Raw genomic sequence first — 27,423 nt, 5'->3', positions numbered from 1 at the left:
TCTTTAAATGGAACTAACATCCATCAAATATATTTTGTTCTGCCATTTCTCTCCCAAACCGTTTACAGGATCTTTATCAGGTCCTAAACCTGCCCCCACTTGAGCTCTACCAGTGTTTGTTTTGACTGGGGGGAGCAGTACAGAGTAGACCTAGCTGGCTGATACTATCTGATTGTTGCCCAGGCAAAGACCCTCTGAAACCATGCAGTGGACTTGTTTTTGTGCTTCTATATCTGTTGTGCTTCTATTTGCCAATGGCATGAGGATCAACACATTTGCTCAATCTGAGAATGAAGAAAAATGCTCCTGCGAAAATATATATATATATTTTTTGGTGTATTATATAATTGTGTGCAATGTTTTCAACAGAAAACTTACGATGGAAACGGCTGGATCCTTTCCCTAGTGTTCTACACTACCGGTCAATAGTTTTAGAACACCTACTCATTCAAGGGTTTTTCTTTACTTTTTACTATTTTCTACATTGTAGAATAATAGTGAAGACATCAAAACGATTAAATAACACATACAGAATCATGTAGTAACCAAAAAAGTGTTAAACAAATCAAAATATATTTTATATTTGAGATTCTTCAAATAGCCATTTGCCTTGATGACCGCTTTGCACACTCTTGGCATTCTCTCAACCAGCTTCACCTGGAACACATTTTTCCAACAGTCTTGAAGGAGTTCCCACATATACTGAGCACTTGTTGGCTGCTTTTCCTTCACTCTGCGGTCCGACTCATCTCAAACCATCTCAATTTGGTTCAGGTCGGGGGATTGTGGATGCCAGGTCATCTGATGCAGCACTTCATCACTCTCCTTCTTGGTGAAATAGCCCTTACACAGCCTGGAGGTGTGTTGGGTCATTGTCCTGTTGAAAAACAAATGATAGTCCCACCAAGCCCAAACCAGATGGGATGACTTATTGCTGCAGAATGCTGTGGTAGCCATGCTGGTTAAGTGTGCCTTGAATCTATACATATCACAGACAGTGTCACCAGCAAAGCACCCCCACAGCATAGCACCTCCTCCTCCATGCTTTACGGTGGGAAATACATATGCAGATATCATCCATTCACCCACACCACATCTCACAAAGACATGGCGGTTGGAACCAAAAATCTCCAATTTGAACTCCAGACAAAAGGACAGATTTCCACCGGTCTACTGTCCATTGCTCGTGTTTCTTGGCCCAAGCAAGTCTCTTCTTCTTATTGGTGTCCTTTAGTAGTGGTTTCTTTGCAGAAATTCGACCATGAAAGCCTGATTCACACAATCTCCTCTGAACAGTTGATGTTGAGATGTGTCTGTTACTTGAACTCTGAAGCATTTATTTGGGCTGCAATTTCTGAGGCTGGTAACTCTAATGAACTTATCCTCTGCAGCAGAGGTAACTCTGGGTCTTCCATTCCTGTGGCGGTCCTCATAAGAGCCAGTTTCATCATAGCGCTTGATGGTTTTTGCGACTGCACCTTAAGAAACTTTCAAAATTCTTGAAATGTTCCGTATTGACTGACCTTCATGTCTTAAAGTAATGATGGACTGTCATTTCTCTTTGCTTTTTTGACCTGTCCTTGCCATAATATGGACTTTAACCAAATGTGTCTATCTTCTGTATACCCCACCAACCTTGTCACAACACAACTGATTGGCTCAAACACATTAAGGAAAGAAATTCCACAAATTAACTTTTAAGAAGGCAAACCTGTTATTTGAAATGCATTCCAGGTGACACCTCATGAAGCTGGTTGAGAGAATGGCAAGAGTGTGCCAAGCTGTCATATGCCCTCTCAAATATAAAATATATTTTGATTTGTTTAACACTTTTTTGGTTATTACATTATTCCATATGTGTTATTTCATAGTTTTGATGTATTCGCTATTGTTCTGCAATGTAGAAAATAGTAAAAATAAAGAAAAACCCTTGAATGAGTAGGTGTTCTAAAACTTTTGACCGGTAGTGTAGGTACATACTATACTATTCTGTGAGATTTTCAACTTCACTACATAACACAGTCTCTGGGAATTCAACCCGGCCGACGGAAACAGAGACAATGAACGACATCACAATGAATATCAAAGCTCTTTGAATACTTTACAGTGTGGACCATGAGACAATGCAATGTGTGATGATGCAATCTGCTATCGCCAAGTGTACAAATGACCCACTTTCCGGCGTCTATTGTTCCATCATATCAAATAAAGAATGAAAAACGACAACAATGTAACTGAGGCCCTTTAAGCACCGATTCAAAGTCGCACAGCCCAGTTTTTAAAAGACCATGCCACGCAAGGCTAGAGTTGGCATGGACTCTGTGCTCTTTAAACTTGTTGACTGGTTGGGCCTGAGACAAGTGTGCAAGGTTTCAGGTGCTGCATGTCCATAACATGTGGATTCCAAAGGAGTAGGGTCAAAGGGTGAGGGGTTACATTGGCATGTATTGTATGCCCATAAAAATGCCACTAATAGCAGTATACAAATGATGCTGCATTGGGCCGGTGCCACTATGTGTCTGTTCCTCCAGCACATGATAATAATGGGAAAGTAGCCTCACAGTGTCAGGGGAAAAACCTGCTCATTGAACAAATTGTTAGGCTTCAAATGAAGATTTTGATTTTGTCTAGTCTAAGTCATTTTGACTAAAATATCATCAAGTCTTAGTCAAATTTTTGTAATTTGAATAATGATTTAGTCTAGTTATATTCAAAATGACAAAAACAGTGAGACATTTTAGTCAACTAAATTCCCTTTCAAAGTCTCCCAGAACCTGCCATTGATGCTGCCACCAGCATGCTTCACCGTAGGGATGGGGCCAGCTTTCCTCCAGACATGACGCTTAGCCTTCAGGCCAAAGAGTTCAACCTTGGTTTCATCAGACCAGAGAATCTTGTTTCTCATGATCTGATTGTCCATTATGTGCCTTTTGGCAAATTCCAAGCGGGCTGTCATGTACCTTTTACTGAGGAGTGGTTTCCGTCTGGCCACTCTACCATAAAGGCCTGATTGGTGGAGTGCTGCAGAGATGGTTGTCCTTCTGGAAGGTTCTCCCATATTCACAGAGGAACTCTGGACCTCTGTCAGAGTGACCATCGGGTTCTTGGTCACCTCCCTGACCAAGGCCCTTCTCCCCCGATTGCTCAGTTTGGCCGAGCCGGCAGCCAGTTCTATGAAGAGTCTTGGTGGTTCCAAACTTCTTCTATTTACGCATGATGGAGGCCAAAGTGTTCTTGGGGACCGTCAATGCTGCAGAATTGTTTGGTACCCTTCCCCAAATCTATGCTTCAACACAATCCCGTCTCAGCGATCTATAGACAATTCCTTCGACCTCATGGCTTGTTTTTTGCTCTGACATGCACTGTCAACTGTGGGACCTTATATAGACAGGTGTGTGCCTTTCCAAATCATGTCCAATCAATTGAATTTACCACAGGTGGACTCCAATCAAGTTGTAGAAACATCTCAAGGATGACCAATGGAAACAGGATGCCCCTGAGCTCAATTTTGAGTCTCATAGCAAAGGGTCTGAATATTTATGTAAATAAGTTATTTAAGTTTTTTTTTTTTATACATTTGCAAAAATGTATAAAAACCTGTTTTTGCTTTGTCATTGTGGGGTATTGTGTGAAGATTGATGAGGATTTAAAAAAACAAAAATGTTAAAATAAGGCTGTAACGTAACAAAATGTGGAACAAGTCTAGGGGTCTGAATAATTTGCAAATGCTCTGTAAATCACTGACTTCCATGTGCACAAACATACATAGCCTTGTCCTATCAACATATTTTTCTGCATAACATCCAATTATCTTCCCAACAACAGAAATATGACAAACATTAGGAACACCTGCTTTTTCCATGACATAAACTGACCTGGTGAATCCAGGTGAAAGCTATGATCCCTTAACGATGTCACCTGTTAAATCCACTTCAATCAGTGTAGATGAACCAACTTGATACAACTGAGAGAATCATTGGAGTCAACATGAGCCAGCATCCCTGTGGAACACTTGTAGAGTCCATGCCCCGAAGAATTGAGGCTGTTCTGAGGGCAAAAGGGGTGCAACTCAATATTAGGAAGGTGTTCCTAATGTTTTGTACAATCAGTGTATATAAGAAAATATAAGAATTATCTGGCCATGTAAATTCCTACTTAGCAATTAGTAAAAACCTACATAGCAATTAACCGTGGCAAGGTGACTGGGAATATGGCCGAATACAAACAGTGTAGTTATTTCCTCTGTAAGTCAATCAAACAGGCAAAACGTCAATACAGAGACAAAGCGGAGTCGCAATTCATGAGACGTATGTGGCAGGGTCTACAGACAACCACAGAATACAAAGGGAAAACCAGCCACGTTGTGGACACCAACGTCTTGCTTCCGGACAAGCTAAACACCTTCTTCGCCTGCTTTGAGGATAAATGTGAGGACAGACGCTGGGAGACGAGAAGCAAGTACAGGGAGTGAATATTTAATAAATAACAGACATGAAACTAAACACGGACAGCGTCTGGACAGGGGAAACATAACGACATTAATGCTGACACGGGGATCAAACTGAGAAATAGACAGATAAAGAGGGAGCAATCAATAAAGTGATGGAGTCCAGGTGAGTCCAATGAAGTGCTGATGCGCGTAACGATGGTGACAGGTGTGCGTAATGATGGGCAGCCTGGCGCCCTGGAGCGCCAGAGAGGGGGAGGGGAGCAGGCGTGACAATAACAAAGTGCCACTGACGCGGCCCGCCACCAAGGGCTGTGGGCCCTCCTTCTCCGTGGCCGACGTGCGTAAGACATTTAAGCGTATTAACCCTCGCAGGGCTGCGACGACATCCCTAGCCTGCCCAGACGGCATCCCTAGCCGTGTTCTCAGAGCGTGCACATACCAGCTATTTACGGAGATATTCAATCTCTCCCTATCCCAATCTGCTGTCCCCACTTGCTTCAAGATGTACAACATTATTCCTGTACCCAAGAAAGCAAAGGTAACTGAATTAAATGACCATTAAATGAGTAACACACTTCTGTCATCATGAAGTGCTTCGAGAGGCTAGTTAAAGATCATATCACCTTACCTGACACCCTAGACCGACTTCAATTTGCTTACTGCCCCATTAGATCCACAGACGATGCAATCGCCATCGCACTGCACACCGTCCTATTCCATCTGAACAAAAAGAATACCTATGTGAGAATGCTGTTCATTGACTACAGCTCAGCATTCAAATCAAATCAAGTTTATTTATAAATCCCTTCTTACATCAGCTGATGTCACAAAGTGCTGTACAGAAACCCAGCCTAAAACCTCAAACAGCAAGCAATGTAGGTGTAGAAACACGTGGCTAGGAAAAGCTCCCTAGAAAGGACAGATCCTAGGAAGAAACCTAAAGAGGAACCAGGCTATGAGGGGTGGCCAGTCCTCTTCCAGTACCCTCCAAGCTCATTAAGTTCGGGGCCCTGGGTCTGAATCCCGCCCTGTGCAACTGGGTCCTGGACTTCCTGACGGGCCACCTCCAGGTGGTGAAGGTAGGAAACAACACCTCCACTTCGCTGATCCTCAACACAACAAGGGTTCGCCTTCAACTCAATCATCAGTTTTGCAGACGACACAACAATAGGAGGCCTGATTACCAACAATGACGACACGGGAAACAGGTGAGGGCCCTGGGAGAGTGGTGCCAGGAAAATAACCTCTCACTCAACGTCAACAAAACAAAGGAGCTGATCGTGGACTTCAGGAAATAGCAGAGGGAGCACGCCCCAATCCACATCGACGGGATCGCAGTAGAGAAGGTTAAAATCTTCAAGCGCCTCGGCATACACATTACCAACGATCTGAAATGATCCACCCACACAGACAGTCTGGTGAAGAAAGCGCAACAGCGCCTTTTCAACCTCGAGGCTGAAGAAATTTGCCTTGGCTCCTAAAATCCTCACAAACTTTTACAGATACACAATTGAGAGCATCCTGTCGGGCTGTATCACCGCCTGGTACAGCAACTGCACCGCCCGCAACCGCAGGGCTATCCAGAGGGTGCTGCGGTCTGCCAAACGCATCACTGGGGGCAAATCAACCACCCGAGCCACGGCTTGTTCACCCTGCTATCATCCAGAAGGCAAGATCAGTACAGATGCATCAAAGCTGGGACCGAGAGCCTAAAAAACAGCTTCTATCTCAAGGCCATCAGACTGTTAAATAGCCATCACTAGCCGGCTTCCACCCAGTTACGTAACCTTGCACCTTAGAGGGTGCTGCCCTATATACATAGACATGGAATCACAGGACACTTTAATAATGGAACGGTAGTCACTGTAATAATGTTTAGATAATGTTTACATACTGCTTTACTCATCTCATATGTATATACTGTATTCTATTCCAATCATATGATATCAAATGTTATTGGTCACATACACATGGTTAGCAGATGTTAATGCGAGTGTAGCAAATTGCTTGTGCTTGTAGTTCCAACAGTGCAGTAATATCTAAAAAGTAGTCTAAAAATTCCCCAAAACTACCTAATATACACAAATCTAAAGGGTTGGAATAAGAATATGTACATATAAATATATGGATGAGCGATGGCCGAGCGACATAGGCAAGGTGCAATAGATGATATAAGGTACAGCATATACATCTGAGGTGAGTAATGTAAGATATGTTAACATTATAAAAGTGGCATTGTTTAAAGTGACTAGTGATCCATTTATTAAAGTGGCCAGTGATTTGAGTATCTATGTAGGCAGCAGCCTCTCTGAGTTAGTGATTGCTGTTTATCAGTCTGATGGCCTTGAGATAGAAGCTGTTTTTCTGTCTCTTGGTCCCAGCTTTGATGCACCTGTACTGACATCGCCTTCTGGATGGTAATGGGGTGAACAGGCAGTGGCTCCGGTGGTTGTTGTCCTTATTCTACTGTATTTTAGTCAATGCCACTCCGACATTGCTCAATCAAATTTTTATATATTTCTTAAATATTTAACTTTTAGATTCAGGTGTATTGTTGTGAGCTGTTAGATACTACTGCACTGTTGGAGCTAGGAACACAAGCATTTTGCTACACCTGCAATAACTTCAGATAAATATGTGTATGTGACCAATACAATTTGATTTGATATGATTTAGATAATGCACATTACATACAAAACAGAAACACACAAACAGAGAGAGAGAGAGAGAGAGAGAGAGAGAGTAGCACAATCACAAGATGGTGCCGCAAAGTAGTATGGCTTGTACCTTGGTCACTCGCATAATATCCATTGTTATCAACACTCCACAGACGCCACAGTGCACGTAGTGGAGTCACTAAACCTCAAGTCCAAATCGAGTCCCAAGTCCCCTGTGCTCGAGTCCAAGTCCAAGTCCGATTCAACAATGGTCGAGTCACGAGTTGAGTACGAATCCCTATGGCTGAAGTCCAAGTGTCAGTGCTTGAGTCCTGGTCCAAGTGCTGAAGTCTGAGTCACTGGGTCCACTTTGACTCAAAATAAAGCTATTTACACAGACAGATATATCGTAATGGCAAGAGGAATTTTGTCAATAAATTGTTTGCTGTCCCTTTTCATTTCTTTCTGTGCCACCAAATGTTTGCATATAGGCTAATGGTAATGTTACCAGGGCCATGTTCAGTTGCAAAACGTTCTTGAACGTTGCAGATAGAAGTTCAGAGAGGCATTTTAGTTCTACATAGCATATTTCTATCTGAACGTTCCAATATGTTGCATCCTGTTGAACGCGCCTCAGGTTGTTAGCAATAGCTAGCTAATGAGGTAACATGACTGAACAAGGTGTAGCCTAAACAAATGGTTTATGGTCCGGTCCGCAAGTAGCCTAGTTTTAGAACGTCCTGCAATATGCTTTATGTATGTAAAATGTGGCCCGCAAAATGCATGATAGAAAGAAAAGAACGTAACGCTGATATTATAGGTCATATCTTTTGAACAGTAAGGGCTAGAATCAAGCAATCTTCTCTGAGAAAAAAGGGAGACTTGGCTACATTGGCTACAGAACATGGCTATGAAATGCAGTGCGGAAAGTGGGAGGGTTGAACCAGACTACAAATTCAAAGACAGACAACTTTCTATACTCAACAGAGAGAAAAACATAGCTAGAATGTTGTATTAAAATTAAAATCAATGCAGCTATCGTATTTAATTTTGTAAAGCAGCTTGTGTTTCTTAACCAGGCAAAGGGTATCTAAAGCAAAGGGAAGCATAGGAGTCCCCTGCACAATCTGTATAATCAGAGGCAGAGCGGAGACTGTCTGACCACACTCATCGCTTGCTCCCCTGCAGCTCATGAGCTGATGTAGGCTGTGTGTGTTGGGTGTGGCATGTCCTTCCTACTGCTGAACAGAACTGCGCTGAGCTGCTGTGCTGCTAATATTAATTGTGCTTATCACTGAAAAGCTCTCAATCTCTCCAAAACTCTTGTCCAGTACACTTAGTTGTCAGATTTAGATAATTTTGTCTCGTCTTCTTTTAGTCAACTGAAATCAAAAATATTTTTTTTTGCAGCGTCTTTTGAGTCAGTTATATTCTCATCAATTGCCACTGAAAAATGTTTGACAAATATTTTAGTCACTATGTTTGTTGACGAAATGAACACTGACACACACAATTTACACATACTGTCACACCCTGATCTGTTTCACCCGTCTTTGTGCTTGTCTCCACCCCCCTCCAGGTGTTGCCCATTTTCCCCATTATCCCCAGGGCATTTATACCTGTGTTCTCTGTTTGTCTGTTGCCAGTTCGTCTAGCGTGCTTTCCCATCTTCCTATTTCTTAAGTTCTGTTTCCTAGTTTTCTCGGTTCTGACTATTCTGCCAGGCCTATCTCTGAGCCTGCCTGCTGTCCTGTACCTGCCTGACTCTGACCTGATCACGAACCCCTGCCTGTCCTCGACCTGTCCTTTGCCTGCCTCGTGTTCACAATAAATCATCTGAGAACTGTACTATCCGCCTCCTGTGTCTGCATTTGGATCATATCCTGAGCCGTGATACATACAGATAACTGCCGAAATAAAGAAACACTTGAGTAAATGAGGGATACAAAGTAGAAATATAGAATATATTATAGAAATATAGAATATAGAAAGCAGGTGCTTCCACACAGGTGTGGCTCCTGAGTTAATTAAGCAATTTACATCCGATCATGTTTAGGGTCATGTATAAAAATGCCCAGTTGCCCATTATTTTAAATATCATGGGTACTGTAGAAGAAGAGATCTCTGTGACTTTGAAAGAGGTGTCACAGAGGAGCATAGTGGGCCTCTTGAGCTTTATGGCAGAATGTAGATTTCCGTCTAAATAAACATTCCCAAAAGAAATAATTTTTCATGAGATGGCCATTACAATAATTAGTAATGCTGCATAGTTCTTGAAAGGTCCGGAACTTTTTGTTAAAAATAGTTATAAATTGCTGAGGTGTACTCATTTTGATGACACAAGCTCGAGTACATAGTACAAATATAATGAAAATATATTCAACAACTGTGGGTGAATAGGGCTTGAAATGACTGAAATGCTTTCTAAATATAGTAACAATCAAATTATAAATGACTAACTATAATATTTCACCTTTCTTCTAACTATAGAATAAATATGATCATATTTAGTGACAGTACAAATTTGGCCCCATTTCCTATAACTGACGACAGAGCATTTTCTGCCAAGCATCCTCTGAGCAACGCAGAGATACCATTCTAATGTCTGCAGACTCGTTATAACTTCAGTTTTATGCAAAGGGTGATTTCGTCCCTCTGTGACCAAGGGAAAGTGGTCGTGTTTCAATTCTACAAAATGATGTTGAAAGCTCAAAATCCTGCTGAGAGTATCACAGTGAGATGAAACCACAATTGCTGGATTTGCTCTGTCGCTCAGAGGTAGAGAAAATGTATTTTTTTCTGGATAGGCCAGAAAACCACTGAAGTCCCCTAAATAGGGTAGGATGTGTGTGGTGTGTGTGTGTCTCAGTCACCAGATCTCAACGCAATCTGTGGCGGTGCATGAGACAGCGTTTTCCACCATCATACATTTTCTTTTTTCAATTTGAATTTCTTGTGGACGAATGGTGTCGCATCCCTGCAATAGAGTTCCAGGCACTTGTAAAATCTCTGCCAAGGCACATTGAAGCGGTTCTGGCAGGTTGTGGTAGCCCAACGCCTTATTAAGACAATTTATGATGGTGTTTGTTTCCTTTATTTTGGCAGTTACCGTAATTTCCGGACTATAAGCCGCTACTTTTTTCCCACGCTATGAACCTTGCGCTTTATACAATGACGCGGCTAATTTATGGATTTTTCCCGCTTTCACAAATTCATGCCGCCAAAATACTGAGCACCGTCACATAATGTGACGTAAATCGAGCGCGCTCAAACTTTCCATCATTCTGATTACGGTAGTCATTTTGTCACCCTCATCATGGCAAAGACACGGAGAAATGCATATGATGCAGCTTTCAATTTGAAGGCGATCGATCTGGCTGTTGGAAAAGGAAATAGTGCTGCTGCACGGGAGCCTTAATGAGTCGATGATAAGACGTTGGAAACAGCAGCGTGAGAAACTGACTTAGTGCAAAAAGACAACAAAAGTTTTCAGAGGAAAGAAAAGCAGATGGCCCGAACTAGAAAATGAGGCTTGGATGAGTTTGCCTCCGGATGAAAGTGAGGAGAGCGCAATGAAAACGATCCAACATCGGATGAAGCAATTCTGAGGCTATTCAACTCCGACACCAAAGGAGATGACTTCAGTGGTTTCAGTGCACAGGAGGAAGATAGTGACCAAGGACTTTCTTGGTAGGCTATTGTTTACTGCTATTTAAAAAAAAAAATGTTACAAGCCTGTTTCGTTAAAGCCTATTTATTTTTGTTACAAGCCGTGTTTCGTTAAAGCCTATTTATTTTTGTTACAAGCCGTGTTTCGTTTAAAGGCTGTGTAAAGTTCATTTGTTTCAATGTACCGGTAGGCACCTGCGGCTTATAGACACGTGCGGCTTATTTATGTACAAAATAAATAAAAAAAATTAATTCAGTGGGTGCGGCTTATTTTCAGGTGCGCTTAATAGTCCAGCAATTACGGTACCTGTATATTAGGACCGTATCTATTAAACTTCCTTTAAGCCAAGTGAAAGCCCAGTCTAACTGAAAGTTCAGAAACAGTATGATGTTTGTTCCTCCACTCCCACTTTGGGACAGGGATGTTTTTCCTGTTGAAAACGGACTCCCAGGAGGGAGGATAGAGGAGGAGGAGTGCGCCGGGCCCGGGGGAGAGGGGAAGCTATGTAACATCTCACTGAACTTTCTGAACCTTGACCTCTTACTTTGAGTGCAGAGAGGAGAGAGGAGGGGAAGGGAGCTGTCTCATTATTAAAATTTTGCCTCTCTTCTTTTCCAAATTGTAAAAAATAGAGCCACTTAGGCATTGAGCATCAAAGAAGTGTACAGAAACCAACTGTGTATGAAGCATGTATAGCTATCATCCATTGTGTATTAAAAATACCTCCTACAAGTATCTAAAAAAAGGCAGTGCAGCTTTTCTACTCACTACCAGCTGTCTGCGTGATTTAGAGGTGCCAGCAATATGCCAGAGGAACAACACACCAGAGAGAGAGAGAGAGAGAGAGAGAGAGAGAGAGAGAGAGAGAGATTACACAGATCTACAAAGTATTTGAAAACAAATCCAATTTTGATAAGCTCTCTACTGGGTGAAATACCACAGTGTGCCATCACAGCAGCAAGATGTGTGACCTCTTGCCACAAGAAAAGGTCAACCAGTGAAGAACAAACACCATTGTAAAATACAACCCGTATTTATGTTTATTTATTTTCCCTTTTGTATTTTAACTATTTGCACATTGTTACAACACTGTATATAGATATAATATGACATTTGAAATGTCTTTATTATTTTGGAACTGTGTATAATGTTTACTGCCAATTTGTATTGTTTATTTTGTTTATTTCAGAGACCAGAATCATCCTTCATAGCTGTCACGCCCTGACCTTAGATCCTTGTTTATGTCTCTATTTTGGTTTGGTCAGGGCGTGAGTTGGGGTGGGCATTCTATGTTTTGTGTTCTATGTTTTCTATTTCTGTGTGTTTGGCCGGTTGTGGTTCTCAAACAGAGGCAGCTGTCTATCGTTGTCTCTGATTGAGATCCCCTACTTAGGTAGCCTTTTTCCACCTGTGTTTTGTGGGTAGTTGTTTTCTGTCTTTGTGTCTGTACCAGACAGAACTGTTTTGTGTTGTTAAATTTTCGTTTATCACTTTGTTATTTTTGTCATAGTGTTCACTTCTCATTAAAATGCATGAACACTTACCACGCTGCGTTTCGGTCTCCTCCCTTAGACGATCGTTACAATAGCTTACCTGTGTAATTAAACATGAATGGAACACAGTTTATGAATCACCGGGTCACGCGCTTACCCCACGCAAAGGTGACATAAGAACTTCTCTATGAGAGGGAGTATAAATCATATCTCGCGTGGGAGAGAAAGGGGTGAGAGGGCGCAATGACGTATGAGGAGGAGTCAACTCTCTTTAGGAACGTCATCACCTCTGGTTTGCGATGAGCAGAGCTATAATTCATCTTTCAACACTTTCAAACCTATCCATTTTTTAAATCAGCAAGTCTTGCACTGTACACAGACCAGGGACTTTCCAGAGCTAAATAGAGTGTGAGAAGAGAGGGATACACTTTAAATAACTAGTTCTAACAGCTCATAAATCTATGGGATGTGAGCTTGTCAATGCCTAGCCCACTACAGGACCTCATGTTGGCGCCTATGCCGGTAGAGGTTGAGTTAATGAGGATTCACTGAGAATGTGAATAAAGAGGTCATTGGTTTTCTAAAGCTTAAACTGCCCATCGACACTCACCAATGGCCAGGGTTATGGTTCTGGCCAGGGTTGAGAGTGTAAGAAAACATGGAGACTGAGAGGATATGGTGGCTGTGCCAGAGGCGCCAAAATAACTGACTCAGCAATTCCTCTGCCAACACTCCGGCTTTGATGTCTGTTAACCCTCAATGGCTGCCACGTTGAGGTTGTTGGAGTTGGTGTTTTAATGATGAGGCATCTTATGAGTCACTGGACATTGCTCTGCGTCATATAGAACCAAACATTTGGTATGTGACTGTCCCGATCCCAGTCACTCATTGTTAGGTAATATGGGCCAGTGGCCTACGCTTATGTAAATTCCACCTCTGCTATGCTCAAAACTCGATTTATCGATATGATTAAGTGGCAGCCTGTGATGTTTTATGTAGTATTCATAACATTTTTTATTGTATAATATGTTGAGTGATTTGGGGATGTGATTCCACGGGGGAGGGGGGGGGGTGTAACGTAACGACTGTTGAGGATGTGCTCTTTCCATTCTATCAGATTCCTAGCATGCCATGCATTCTTAAGTAGCTTTCTCTCGCCAATGTGCCGAGAGCAGTGAAACATACCTGTCTGTTTCAGGACTCTTTCCTATCGATTATCATCACCACAACAACACAAGGTAAAAAGAGTTAAAGATTTGATGATCCGAAATTCCAAGAAAGAGTTAGAGAGATGGACCACGAAGACATGGTTCCTTTTCCCAGATACAGTACTGGCTCAAGACAGATGCTGATTGTAGTATTTAGCTATAATTTATGTCTTTTTTTAAATTTTGCCTCAGGAATTATGTTATCTGTGGCCTGTTTATGTAAGTATTTGTATTGCCACGCTCCCTATCATAGCCATGACGTAACAGAGAGATTCACTGATGTATGGTATTGAAACTATACAGCATAATAAAATAACATCCCATTATGTCGTCTACCAAGTGCATTACTGGCAACACGTTTGTTGTGTCTGCTTCGAAAGTAAAAATGGCCCCAAAGGCTTCAAACATTTAGGTGACCCAGGTTAGACAAACAGTGACGGGGGCAGGCCTGGGCACATTTCTACAGATGCAACAACATCTTGATTTATTCATGTCCGCGCTCTGTGGCTGTCCTGCTGCCAACCCACTAGGGGAGCGCAGACTTTCAACAGTACATAAAAATAGTCACGGAACAAGGAAACACAAGATAGCTCTTTCAGATGTGTTTACAAATGGCCCTTGTTCAGGGAAATTAGCTGGAATCAGGGCCTATCGTGCCAGAGTAGGATTGTTGTGATTCTGGGAGCCAAAGGAAGGCATAGTACTGCTGTGTATGCTGTGTTGGAGATTCTAGTTAAATTGTTGTCACGTTGTTATGTCCTGAGTCTGCTGATGCTCTGCTAAATGCTGCAGTCAACCACACAACATTTCCTCTAGCTTTACCTCCACAAGAGTCTTGAGTTTCTTACGGTATCTTTGTATTGTCCTTGGGTTATTTTTACACTGACAGAATGTACACAACACCATTTATTCACTCTGTCCTTAAAACTACTTTGTAATACGTAGACTGAACTGATCTTGAATGACATATAAGTTCTTAATTGTCTGTTTGCAGTGCTTGACTTGGGATGGAAGAAGTGCAGGAGCTGTCTTTTTCCAAGTGAGACCATAAGATTATGTTCACCGAAATTCACAAATGACATTATGCTATAGAGACCTCTGATTATTCACTGTTAACAGTTTACACATTTTCAATCACTTATTAATCAAATTTTCATGACTATTATTATAACCTACATGAAAAAGTAAGCCTTGTTGACACTACAAACGCTGCTGTGTCTGATCCCATGTAGACCTACCACCTCCTGCTGTTGTGCCCTTGATCAAGGCACTTAGCCCCCCACATACAGTTGAAGTCGGAAGTTTACATACACTTAGGTTTGAGTTATTAAAACTCGTTTTTCAACCACTCCGCAAATGTATTGTTAACAAACTATAGTTTTGGCAAGTCGGTTAGGACATCTACTGTGTGCATGACGCAAGTCATTTTTCCAACAATTGTTTACAGAGAGATAATTTCACTTATAATTCACTGTATCACAATTCCAGTGGGTCAGAAGTTTACACACACTAAGTTGACTGTGCCTTTAAACAGCTTGGAAAATACCTGAAAATGATGTTATGGCTTTAAAAGCTTCTGATAGGCTAAGTGACATAATTTCAGTCAATTGGAGGTGTACCTGTGGATATATTTCAAGGCCTACCTTCAAACTCAGTGCCTCTTTGCTTGAAATCAAGGGAAAATTTAAATTATTCAGCCAAGACCTCAGAAAAATAATTGTAGACCTCCACAAGTCTGGTTAATCCTTTGGAGCAATTTCCAAATGCCTGAACGTACCATGTTCATCTGTACAAACAATAGTACGCAATTATAAACACCATGGGACCACGCAGCCGTCATACCGCTCAGGAAGGAGACACGTTCTCTTTCCTAGAGATGAACGTACTTTGGTGTGAAAAGTGCAAATCAATCCCAGAACAACAGCAAAGGACCTTGTGAAGATGCAGGAGGAAACAGGTACAAATATATCCACAGTATATCAACATAATCTGAAAGGCCGCTCAGCAAGGAAGAAGCCACTGCTCCAAAACGCCATAAAAAAGCCAGACTACGGTTTGCAATTGCACATGGGGACAAAGATTGTACTTTTTGGAGAAATGTCCTCTGGTCTGATGAAACAAAAATAGAACTGTTTGGCCATAATGACCATCTTTATGTTTGGAGGAAAAAGGGAGAGGCTTGCAAGCTGAAGAACACCATCCCAACCGTGAAGCACGGGGATGGCAGCATCATGTTGTGGGGGTGCTTTGCTGCAGGAGGGACTGGTGCACTTCACAAAATAGATGTCTTCATGAGGAAGGAAAATTATATGGATATATTGAAGCAACATCTCAAGACATCAGTCAGGAAGTTAATGCTTGGTCGCAAATGGGTCTTCCAAATAGACAATGACCCCAAGCATACTTCCAAAGTTGTGGAAAATGGCTTAAGGACAACAAAGTCAAGGTACCGGAGTGGCCATCACAAAGCCCTGACCTCAATCCTATAGATAATTTGGGAGCTGAACTTCAAAAGTGTGTGCGAGCACAAACCTGACTACAGTTACACCACCTCTGTCAGGAGGAATGGGCCAAAATTCACCCAATTTATTGTGGGAAGCTTGTGGAAGGCTTCCTGCAACGTTTGACCCAAGTGAAACAATTTAAAGGCAATGCTACCAAATACTAATTTAGTGTATGTAAACGTCTGACCCACTGGGAATGTGATAAAAGAAATAAAAGCTGAAATAAATAATTTGCTCTACTATTATTCTGACATTTTCCATTCTTAAAATAAAGTGGTGATCCTAACTGACCTAAGACAAATGCTTACGAGGATTAAATGTCAGGAATTCTGAAAAACTGAGTTTAAATGTATTTGGCTACGGTGTATTTAAACTTCCGACTTCAACTGTAGAACTGCACTGTTGGTCACATGTTGTCAACATGTGGTCAAACCTCCATATGGAGAGCTCCTAGGTGTGCAGGCTTGGCTTTTTCAACATTACAATCAAATACTTTTGTCTTTATAAAATGATTCCCTCATTCAATAAATCAGGGATCAAATGGATAAGGTAGACTACTTCAAGAACCATATCTTACTAGGCATGTTTATATATAAAGCTCAAATATTCATGTTTCGGGGGAGATCTATGCACAGCAAGTTATTTGTCAATTAGGCTATTTTTACGTTGTGACAGTTACATGGCTACTGTTTAATAGAGGGGAATCCCAGCTTTCCAATGGTGCAGATTTATTTAGGCTCTACAGTGCCAGTGGAAAGGCAACAACAAAATGAATGCTTAGTTAGCTATAGTTAACTAGCGACATAACTGCTACAAGTTATGTTTTGAATTGGTGATCTAGTTAGTCTGTCTGTCATTATTTTATACCTGCTGCTGTAGATCTTAAATAAATACAAGAATTTCGCTACACCCGCAATAACATCTGTTAAACATGTTTATGTGACAAATAAAATGTAATTTGATTTGAAATGTTGCGCTCGCTCTCCTCGGGCAATGGCCTACTCTCACTGGCAAGTGGCACTGGCACACACGCAGCACCACAGAGATGCACTGAAGGGTCATTTCTATAATGGCTGATATGTCGTTTTTTAAATTGATCATATTTAAAAGTGTGCCTTCATGAATTACATGAACAACAATTATGAAACTAATTTCCATGGATTTTGATTACCTTAGAAACCATAATTTGACAACTTGGAACAGCGCATAATGTCATTCAGACTGGCACAATTTTAATCTGGTTCAATCTCAAACAGCCACTGTCACTCACAGATTCACAGACTAGCTGAAAATAACTTGAACAAAGCGGAATCAGGAAATTAATGCCTACTCTCCATTGCTATTCAATGAAGATCCCGCCTTTATTCCACTTTGATCAACCTTTTTTTGCCTCGGTGTGTCACTCTGGGCCAGCGATAGGCTATTTTGCTTTTATAGTGGAGCCGGTACGCAATTCCCCAAAAATGTGAAGTGCCGGTATGGCGTTCCGGACAGCTCCGGCCCAAGTCAAGCAATGTTTGTTTGATTCATTTGGTACTTGACTGGCACTTGAGCTGACACTCACCTTTGAAGAAGCTCTTGACCTTCAGGTACCCAACGCTGAGGCGGAGCACAGAGAGTTTGTCCAGGCGAGAGCACACATCCTCTGAGAATGGTAGGAGGCCCGTCAGCCTGTCCAGCTCCCCGTTCAGCCGATCCCGGTGGCGTTTGGAAGGGTTCGACTTGACCACTTCTGGAGCAGGGGTTTTCTTGCTGAGGGGCAAAGAGACATGATCACTGTGATTAGTTTGTTGTAAAATGCACTGTACTTCATAATGGCCAGTGTACACATGAAACTTTAGACTTTAGCTTACCTAAAATATGTGTCTATGACATATGTTATTGTAGCTAAATGTCATAAGCTTTAAATGCCTGGCAAGTGACATCCACTAAAACAGCTTCCTGTGATGAAATAAGAAGCATGAAGCATTTAACAATGGAAACATTTCGTAACACTGTAATAAGCAGAGGGGAACAGGAACTTTCAAAATGAAATGAACCAAGACTGACTCACTTCAGTCATCCTTGCCTGCAGGCCCTGTCAGGGCATGGCATCCTCTGAGTTGGGGGTACGATAGGGATCTACAGTTCGTAAACAATTTGTTATTTTTTAACAACTTCCATTTTTTCCCCCAAGTGACTCTTTCATTTTAGTTGTTAATTTGACCTGCTGCTGGCCGTAATGAGTCCTACAGCAGGATTAACACGAGCTCCCCCAGCTCAGCGGCTCCGGAGACGTGCTCCTACCAACAACTGTCTATCACGTGCACACAGAAAATAGTTCATGCTGCAGGCCGCATAGAGAAGGAAAAGGCATATATATATAACTCATAACTGATTACATGGTGCAAAAAACGAATGCAAATAATTGATTATTGTTTGTTATCGATGGACACAGCTTTCTACCAAAACATACACAGGCTGCCTCTGCTCAACACTCGAACTTGAGAACGAACTAATCATTTGGGGGGCTTCTGGAGTTCGCAAAACGATTTTGTTGTGTTAATCTCACTCGCGCAGTTAAGTATTTGCATTACGCCAAGAGTCGTTCACAATCTAGTCCGCAATTAGAACTTGTTTCAAAGGTGTCAAGAAATAATCTTATTTGTATGACTAGCAATCAGAAATGTACATTGTTTGAAGCACACTTTCACAATTCTCAGTCACAAACGACAACTCCAATAAGACCCCTATGTCGAACTAGAGGCTTGTAGAATCATGATTATTTCACATTTGTAGGGTCCTGCGTGCTCTGGGCATTACTGAATCAAATAAACAAATTCATGTTTTTTTGACTGAATGAGTTGAAAAGTCGGTAAAAACAGCCAAACTTCCCATCACAGGTGTATGACACACTAATAAAAACATGAACAGTATCGAAACCCAGTGAGCAATAGTGGTGCGTCGCTTACAGTATTGAAACCCACTGAGCAATGTGGTATGCCACTCTTGCCCGAACGCAGGAAAGACGATGCAACTCATAAACGTGACTAATAAACATAGTGAAGCACACTGTTTTATAATGTGAGTCATCATGCATCATTAGCCTACTGAGATAGGAGTCAGACGAGACAATCGCAGCGCCTGAGGCCAGAGGGATGGCCTGCTTTAAGTAGAAAAGCATTGAACACCCTATGGTGCAGCTGCTGGCATGCACTACACAAATATCACTCCTCTACAGTTTATCCAAGAATAAACGTCCTGCAATGCAAAAAAGCCTATATAGTGGAAAAATAACAATTAACAAAGATGGACAGTTGTTAATGTCTACAAACGTTCACATCTATTTAATAATCCCAATGCAACCTTAAGGCCTTAAATTAGATTTCTTTCCTAATTTCCACTGTGTCAAAACAGAGTATTTTTGGCCACATCAGAGGCTACTCATGGTATTTGTTTGTTTTGTTGAGCTCATGTCCTATTTCACTTCAGGAGCAACTGTGTGATGAAGTCTTTGGACCACCATTGTTGACCACCACACATGTCATAAATTGCAAATCAGACACACATGCTCAGGCTCACGCCAAGCATGCTGGGACTGGAAGAGAGGGAGGGAGATGACACATACCCTAAACCCAAACCATGGGAGTCAGGAGGCTACAACTCCCCTCACACCTGCTGGAGCAAAAGTGGATGACTTCAGTGCACCATTAAACGTTTTCAAATGTGGGTTAAGGGTTGGGGGAATGGCAGCTGCTATTTATCTCAAGGGCTTTGTTCAAACAGTGCCTGTAAGACATACTGTAACAGTAAGACAATGAATTATCAGGGGACAAAAGCATATTCACACCAACTGGAGAAAAACCATGATAAGTGGGCTATATAAGGTTTTAATCCATTTCAATACAACAGTCCAACTCAACACAAGACCCAAACTAGTGTAGGCTAGTGAACAGCAGGAGATACCAGCTGCTGGTCAGGTTCAACAACCACACATCTCCCATCCTCCCAAATTCAAGGGTTCCACCTTCCTCACAGAGCTGTTTCTGACATACTTTGTGTGACTTTCCCATTACAGAAACGGCCGATGATCATAGGTAGTTTTTTTCCCTATTCCCTATTGAATTGCCTGCAGGGAATACAGCCATAATTCAATTCCCGGCCTTAGACCCAAGCAATACCTAACCAGAAATAGAGCAAGACTGACCTCACTTTTCAAAAACGCCTGCGGAGACAAAAGCCAGTATTCAGACCCATTTTTTCCACCTTCGGTTGCAGTGCATCATGGGACTCCAGACACAGACATCAGGGCAGTCATTGTTAAGAGTTAGAGCGAACTAGGTTTACCTCATCTCTCTCTTCCTCTCTCATGGATAGCCTATTTAAGGTGCAAAAAGACATGGCTGAACCCAAAGACCCTTCACTCTGATTCAAAGGGATTCATGTTGCACAGAGTACGTTGTAATGCAATCGGCATGCTGTTGTCTGCTCAAAGTGGGTGGTTTGGGGATCATGAAAGTATTTTGAACAGGCCGAGAATACATCCAAAAATGTGTAGGATACACCCACAACTACAATCATGCAATCAGATCTAACAACTTTGAAATCATGGACTTATTCAGCCACATGGTGGACTGGAGTGGACACTCACTCAAACAGCACACGATATTTAGCATAAGCGGCCACTGAAACACTCTAATGAAGGATAGCTCACTACACTACAGAAACACTGAAGGAAACGCTACACACAGAGAGCTACTTTATTTCACAATATCCACTCGCCGACATCTTCCTTCCTTTTATCTGTTCCTGAGGTGCTCTGAACATTCCTTCCACCTAAGCTCTGTTAGTTGCGGATGAAAATGGATTGATCTGTTTCATCCGCTACGGCTCCACACCCACGTACCGTATGGACACCCCACTTCAAGTTGCCCTGTAGCTAGGAAAGGAAGGAAACTGGAAACTGAGTGAGTCCCCCTCGCCACAAACCCCCAGGGAGCTGCAATCTGATCAGCCGATCCCTACCACTAGAAAGACTGAGGGCTGCTGCCTATACGAAAAAGAAAGACTGGCTATGAAGGCTGGTATCACCATGGTATTACCAATCAATCAATCAATCAAGTTCATTTTAGATAGCCCTTCGTACATCAGCTAATATCTCGAAGTGCTGTACAGAAACCCAGCCTAAAACCCCAAACAGCTAGTAATGCAGGTGTAGAAGCACCTTGTTACTCTGTTCAAAGAAACTGTCTCTTGTCTCGAACTAAAACCCATTCCCCAGATCAGGCGGGGCAACATAAAAGAGACAGTGCAGCATTTATTAATCCTTTTTTAAGGTTGAAAGTAGAGTGTTTTTTTTCTCCACATAAACATCAGTAGCACACTCAGGTACATTATTAATCTATAAGTTTGTTAAAATATGTCTTTGGTCTGACATGTAGGCTGCAGTTAGAACTAACAGGTCCTAGTGAATTTCTGTTGTGGCCTAAGTTCAGCTGAGAAAAGTGACTTGATGTATACAGTTGAGGCTGTTGTGGAGGCCTCCCTGTAGATATGAGACAACCATAGAACAATAAGCCACTATGCTGTTGTGTAGAAGATTTGTTTTGGCTTTCTGCCTCACCTCTATCAGCTAGACTGTGTGTACACACACACACACACACACCTACCTTTCCCCCATTGTTAGCTAGTAGAGACATACTAATCCCCCTACCTCGCTGTTGGCCAACAATAATGTTGACACCAGCGGAACATGGTAAGCACTCTCATAATAAGCTTTTTGTCGCATTCTGAAACAGATTAACAACTGTAACACCATACAAATCATTGGAAATCTACTTATGAACAGTGTGTTCTGCCACAAAATTAAACATTCAACAATACATTTTATCTGAATCATCTGTAACTCTCTCACACTCACACTCAGACACAAACACACACATGCTACTTAAGCTACCATGCAAACACAGAAACACACACACACAACACACACCTTCCCACAATCTTTCCCACAAAGACTTTAATGACCTTAAGGAAATAATTAAGTCATATTGTCACACAGTGGGCTCTGGGAGTAATCACAACCTGATGTAGAAATGTCTCAGATATACTGTATATGTTAAACACTTTACATCAGGTAGGCAACTTAACTATGCAAATACAATAGTACTAATGTGTAAGTTGTCCATGTACTTTTCAATTGTACATGTTAGAGGCCTAACAGAACAATCTGTAATTTATATTGAAAGAATAGTTACAGTTACTAAAAATATAATATTGGATATATTTACTGTAATGCACTTATTTGGTCTAACATGATTAGGCCTATAACCACTTGTAGAATGCTTTAACTTACTGAAAACACGTGGGCAGAAACGTATGAAAGCATGCAGTAGGCCTATGAGCAAAGGCGAGAGAAAAAAAAAGACAAAAAATGAGAGATTCAGATGGACAGAACCCTTTTGGAATGCTACTATGCAGTGACCACAGTTTTTTTTTACAGTCAGTCTCATGGTGCCTTTGTGCTGCACAACCCAGATGGCTGTCCAGGAAACCTTAGGCCTCTCTGAACAGCCCCACATCTTCATAAAGACAGAGACATACGTCTACACAGGCACAGGTCTAAAGTTACTTATTTTTGATGTGGGATTTATACTGGGAAAAGTCTATTTGAAAAAACTGTATATGATTTCACTAACATGGAGAACATAGACGTTTAACTGACACATGCCCACAAGCACACACAGCTGTAACACATTCCATCAAATCTCAAGGTTGTTTATGGTGAACACCAATTTTGTCTGGTTGTTTGACAAATCCTACATGTCATGCCTAAAGAAAATGCATTTAGAATAAATAAAAATAACTGCATGAAGATGGTAATGAACTAATATTAACCTGGTTAAATCAACGTTTTAACATTTTATTTTTAGGATATATTATAGTAAGCAAATACTTATCTAGGTGTTATAAATTATTCATGCATGTGAAACATTCCCAATACTTTATTGAAATCATTCAAAAAAAGAAGTGGAAACAGTGGAAAAGTCATGTCATAGCATACTCACTAGTAGCCTACAACAAATACAAACATATTGCACCGCTTTAGTTTTCCATGAAGGAAAATATTATTGTCCCCCAGCCAAGCTATTAGTAAATCTTACTTAGTCGCGAAAAACTGCATTATAAAACATACGTTTCTTTTGTAACTGGGTTGTGTAATAACAGTGCGTGTCAAAAAACATGCTTAAGTGAAAAAAGTAGAAAAGAAGCAGAAAAGTGTTTTCGCATAATGAGAAGAAACCGTATATCAGATTACAATAACATACTTCAGGCCAGCGATCATCCCGCGCACCCCGCCCTCCTTTAAGCATCGCGTGAGAGCGCAGCCGACTCTCAAACTTGATTGTGATTAATGCAAGAGTTCTATTTCCATGCCAGACCAAAACTATACACGATGAGAGATTCTTAAGGTGACCCGGTGAGAACTAAATGGAGGCACAATAACTTCTGGTCAGGCACAAATTTACAGCAACACATCAACCCAACACACATGCACTATTACTAGCTTTGCGTGCGTAAACGTGAGACTTTGTCCACTGTCTGTGTAGAAAGAAAGCCAGTTACCCCAAAAGAAAGAGTAGAAAACTAGCAATAGACCAACACTAATAACCATTTATGAAGAAAATAATCCAACAGCACGAAGTGAATGATTATATTTAGCTGCATGGATAAATAGCCAATGTAAAGCCTAAACATATTAATTATATCTCACCTATTGAATACGCTATTGAATTGGCTGTTACTGAAATGACATCGAACGAGAGTTAAATAACTCACTTGACATTATAATGTATGTAATGCACACATTGTATGTGCATTAGCATATTCGTGAGAAATTGCATTATAAAATGTCAATATATTTGGTATATATGGTCGGGAAAAGACATGTAGCAAATGTTAGAATCATGCACGATTCTGTAGACTATCTAGCTCATGCTAGAACTAAATCGAACTTCCCAAAATATTTATTGTCTGGTCAAACAGGTTTAAATGACATCCTTACGTTTTCTGAACGGGCTTCTTCCGCTTTTTGACAGCATAGACTCCAGCGTTACTCAACATGGTGACGCTTCTGCTGTAAATCGGCTATAAAATGTTTAAAAACAGCAACAAAATAACATTCACTGTCTTCCTCACAGACAGTTCTCAAATAACAAGGGAAGTTAATATCCAGACATAAGTGAATCCCTTCAAAGATAATTTGTTCTTAACTGACTTGCCTAGTTAAACAAAGGTAAAATAAAAAAAAACATTTTAAAATAGAGGTCTCTTTGTAACGCAGATCTCCCGCAACGCGACGTAGACAGACCCAGGCGGTCAAAGTCGACCGTGTTAGAAGCGCGGTGAAAATCCAGAAGTGTTTGGGGGATTAAGCAAATTTAGAAAGATTCCCCTAAATGAATAGCCTAATATGTGCGTGATCCTGTTCTATTTCCGTGAGAAGTCCAGTCTCTCCAGACCCCCAAACAAACAATAAAATACTTATTCTAAAGGGGTAGATTTTGCCGTAGACCAACCCAAACCTTTAAACAGCTTCGGAGCTGCTCTTTTACAGCAGGTACAATTGGCCTATCGTTTTTGGCATGGGGCGTTGTCAGGAAATCATACACCGACAGTCAGAGCACTTTTAAGGTGGACCAGAATAGAAGTGGTGAACCGAGAGCAGTAGAAACAGCGCAAATAGCTCCCTACGTTTGTCGCGTGCATTAAATCGATTATAAACACATTCCTTTTCATTTGGAAGTCATGTGCAGTAGAATCAGTTAAACATTTACATTTGTAAGTAATGTTATTAAGTAATTTTAGTAACTACAGAGTTAAAACAACTTTCGATATGACATGCGCAAATAATATGATCATGTAGGCCAATGCTTGTCCTCAAACATGCTGACCACACAAAATACATTTACACATACATGTTATTCAATCATTTCACACACACTGCTCAAGTCAGGGAGCATCTGGGTAGCCAGGCACTAAAATTGAATTTGGTTCTATTTGTGATGCTTGATGTGCTGCAAGTCCCGCCTCTCCCATCTCACTTTTTTTTTAGGAGCATATACCCAATTTTACGGTATTTTACTGTGTGTCATTACACAGTACTTGCTTTGATACCATATTTATATTACAGTCGGTGTACTGTCATGTGAAATAGAGAATTTTACTTGCCACCGAGCTGACTGTGAGCTTCTGTCAAATTCACAGTAACGTTTTTACAGTGTACTGTATGCAGGTGCGCCAACTCAACATCATTATGGGTGACACATTTGACCAGGGGGAACCATAGCTTAGCTGGTAGAGTTCTTACTTTATTTTGGATGGATCCGTGCCTGCATTAGTGAAAGAAAAGTAATAGTTGTTTAATTGTACAATATCATGGTAATAATAAAGTAATAACCTACTAATTTAATGTCAATACATTTATTTCTGACAATGATGGGCTGACATTTGCAGCACGGTTTCAAGCATCAAGTTGGCGCAAGCCTCACTTATTTCATGACAAAAGCCTGGAGAGTGAGAGAGATTGATAAAAAGTTAAACTTAGCCCCATGCAGAGCTCTGGTGGCTGTCTATATGTTGTAGAGCATATAGACCAAAGAACACAGCCCATATCTCCACACATCACCACACCTCAGTGACAGTCAGAAGCCGTGCGTGTGGCACCCAGAGACAGCGTTTCACACTCCCAGCACTCCCTGTGGCCCTCTGTAAACAGCATGTTTATCTAGAAAACCCTGTGACACTTCCTCATAGCAAGCATCTGTCACCATGTTCCCATCCTGTGCCCGAAGTATGCCAGTAATTCAGACAGGGAACATTCTCCTCCCTCTCCATCAGTGAAAGTAAGCTACCATTGCCTTTCACAAATAAAACAAACCAAAGCCTTTCACAAACAAACATTGCTCAACATCCGCAGCATGATCTCATACAGATGTAGGATCTTAATTTGATCATCCTGTTGCAGGAGAACTTTCCTGCAATGCAGAACATTTAAAAATGTGAGGTTTAAAACTGCTTCTGAAGTTCATCATTCCCAGGAAAAAATTTCCAGACTTTATTTTCCAGTAAGAAAAATGTATCAACCCCTACAAAGATGTCCATTAATTATAATCCACATAATAATTAACATTACCTGATGTAGTAAAGTGGCTCAAATTAAGATCTTACATACGTACACTCATGATCTACTACTGTGGGCCATGATTGAGAGGTGCTGTAGGTGTATGTATGGAGTATCTGCCATGTCTCTATCATTGGGAGAGGATACATTCTGCCCTAGGGCCATGTAAATCACTTCCCTAACAACCAAACAAATAGTAAAGGAAGAGAAAAAAAAGGTTGAGTATTTGTGGACGTGGTAAACTTTGCGACGTTCCAAGCGTGACCTGCTTTTCAAGTCTGGCTTCTCTATTACCTGTACAGGCCCATTACCTGTTACCTGTAACCAACCACACATTCATACACTCGCTGTAAGCTATCATTACAGAACATCAAAGGGCGGTGGGAAATGACTGTATTAAACACAACCGTGAGAGTTGTAGCATAAACGAGGGAGTGTGTTTGTGTGTGCCTTTGTCAAATTGTATTTTTCCAACATTTCATCTTTTGTTAAACTCCTGTTGCCATAACGCTGCAGGCAGGCCAACCTAGCTCTGTGCTCTGCTTTACAGTGAGCTAGCTAGCCAGCCAGCCAGCCTGCCTCTAATTTCAGCAGCAGTCCAGTGGTAATGATAGTTTTGCTCGTGCAGAAGAATAAAAATTCAGACAAAGTGCTATTCAGACTGTGGGAGCTGAGGAACATGGTTGCTGTCCTTGCCACATAATTCTGACCATGGTAGTGGAGAGGCCTATCATGCAGCTGTTCCCATGGGATTCATTTATTATGTGCCTTTGTTTATGTGGCCACGGTGCATTCCTGGGTGACAGTCACCGGTGAAGGGCAATAGACGCCGTGGCAAGATGTCTTTCTAGATAGATTTGGTCTGAAGGAGAAACTACATAGTTGACTGGCTGAGTTTGTGTGGACATGCAAACAGCCTCACTCACTATCTTTTATTGTCCTGCCGTTTTTAGCTGCAACAGATAACACTGTTCTCTGTTGTTGTTACTGACAATATTTTTAAAGTACTGTATATCTGACAGATATATTATCCATACTATTTTTAAGCACAGCAATGTTAAGTTCTGTATCTCTTAGACAAAATGTGAGGCTACTTATCAAGGTTTATTTATGTTTTAGTTGGTAGCTTGTTTTTTTATACGAGCACAGGCTTCAAACACATGCATCACACCCAGGATTAATAAACCTGTTCCTCCAATAGCATACTGGTTTGAGTCTCATTAAAGCCTACAACTGGTATTTAATAGTAAAGGAAATGCAGGAATGCACCAGAATGCAT

General features: G+C 41.3%; 1 protein-coding gene across 2 annotated transcripts in view; it reads right to left on the bottom strand.

Annotated features, from left to right (window-relative positions):
• LOC129821205 (aryl hydrocarbon receptor-like) overlaps positions 1-24,591 on the bottom strand; it is a 53,659-nt gene extending 29,068 nt beyond the window's left edge. The window contains exons 1-2 of one of the 2 annotated variants that reach the window (XM_055878580.1): positions 24,027-24,591; positions 17,547-17,734 (exon numbers count right to left, since the gene is read on the bottom strand). In XM_055878580.1, the coding sequence (XP_055734555.1) occupies positions 17,547-17,734; positions 24,027-24,085 (247 nt within the window). In that variant the 5' untranslated portion in view covers positions 24,086-24,591. Of the gene's footprint in view, positions 1-17,546; positions 17,735-23,289; positions 24,000-24,026 lie in introns of those variants that run through there. The other variant, XM_055878581.1, reaches the window with a different exon arrangement.
• Positions 24,592-27,423: the final 2,832 nt, after the last annotated feature.

The sequence above is a fragment of the Salvelinus fontinalis genome, chromosome 23 (assembly GCF_029448725.1).
Source record: "Salvelinus fontinalis isolate EN_2023a chromosome 23, ASM2944872v1, whole genome shotgun sequence".
NCBI classification, from domain to species: Eukaryota; Metazoa; Chordata; class Actinopteri; order Salmoniformes; family Salmonidae; genus Salvelinus; species Salvelinus fontinalis.
The sequence above is the reverse complement of the archived record's forward strand: the minus strand, read 5'-3'. Positions and strand labels throughout refer to the sequence as shown.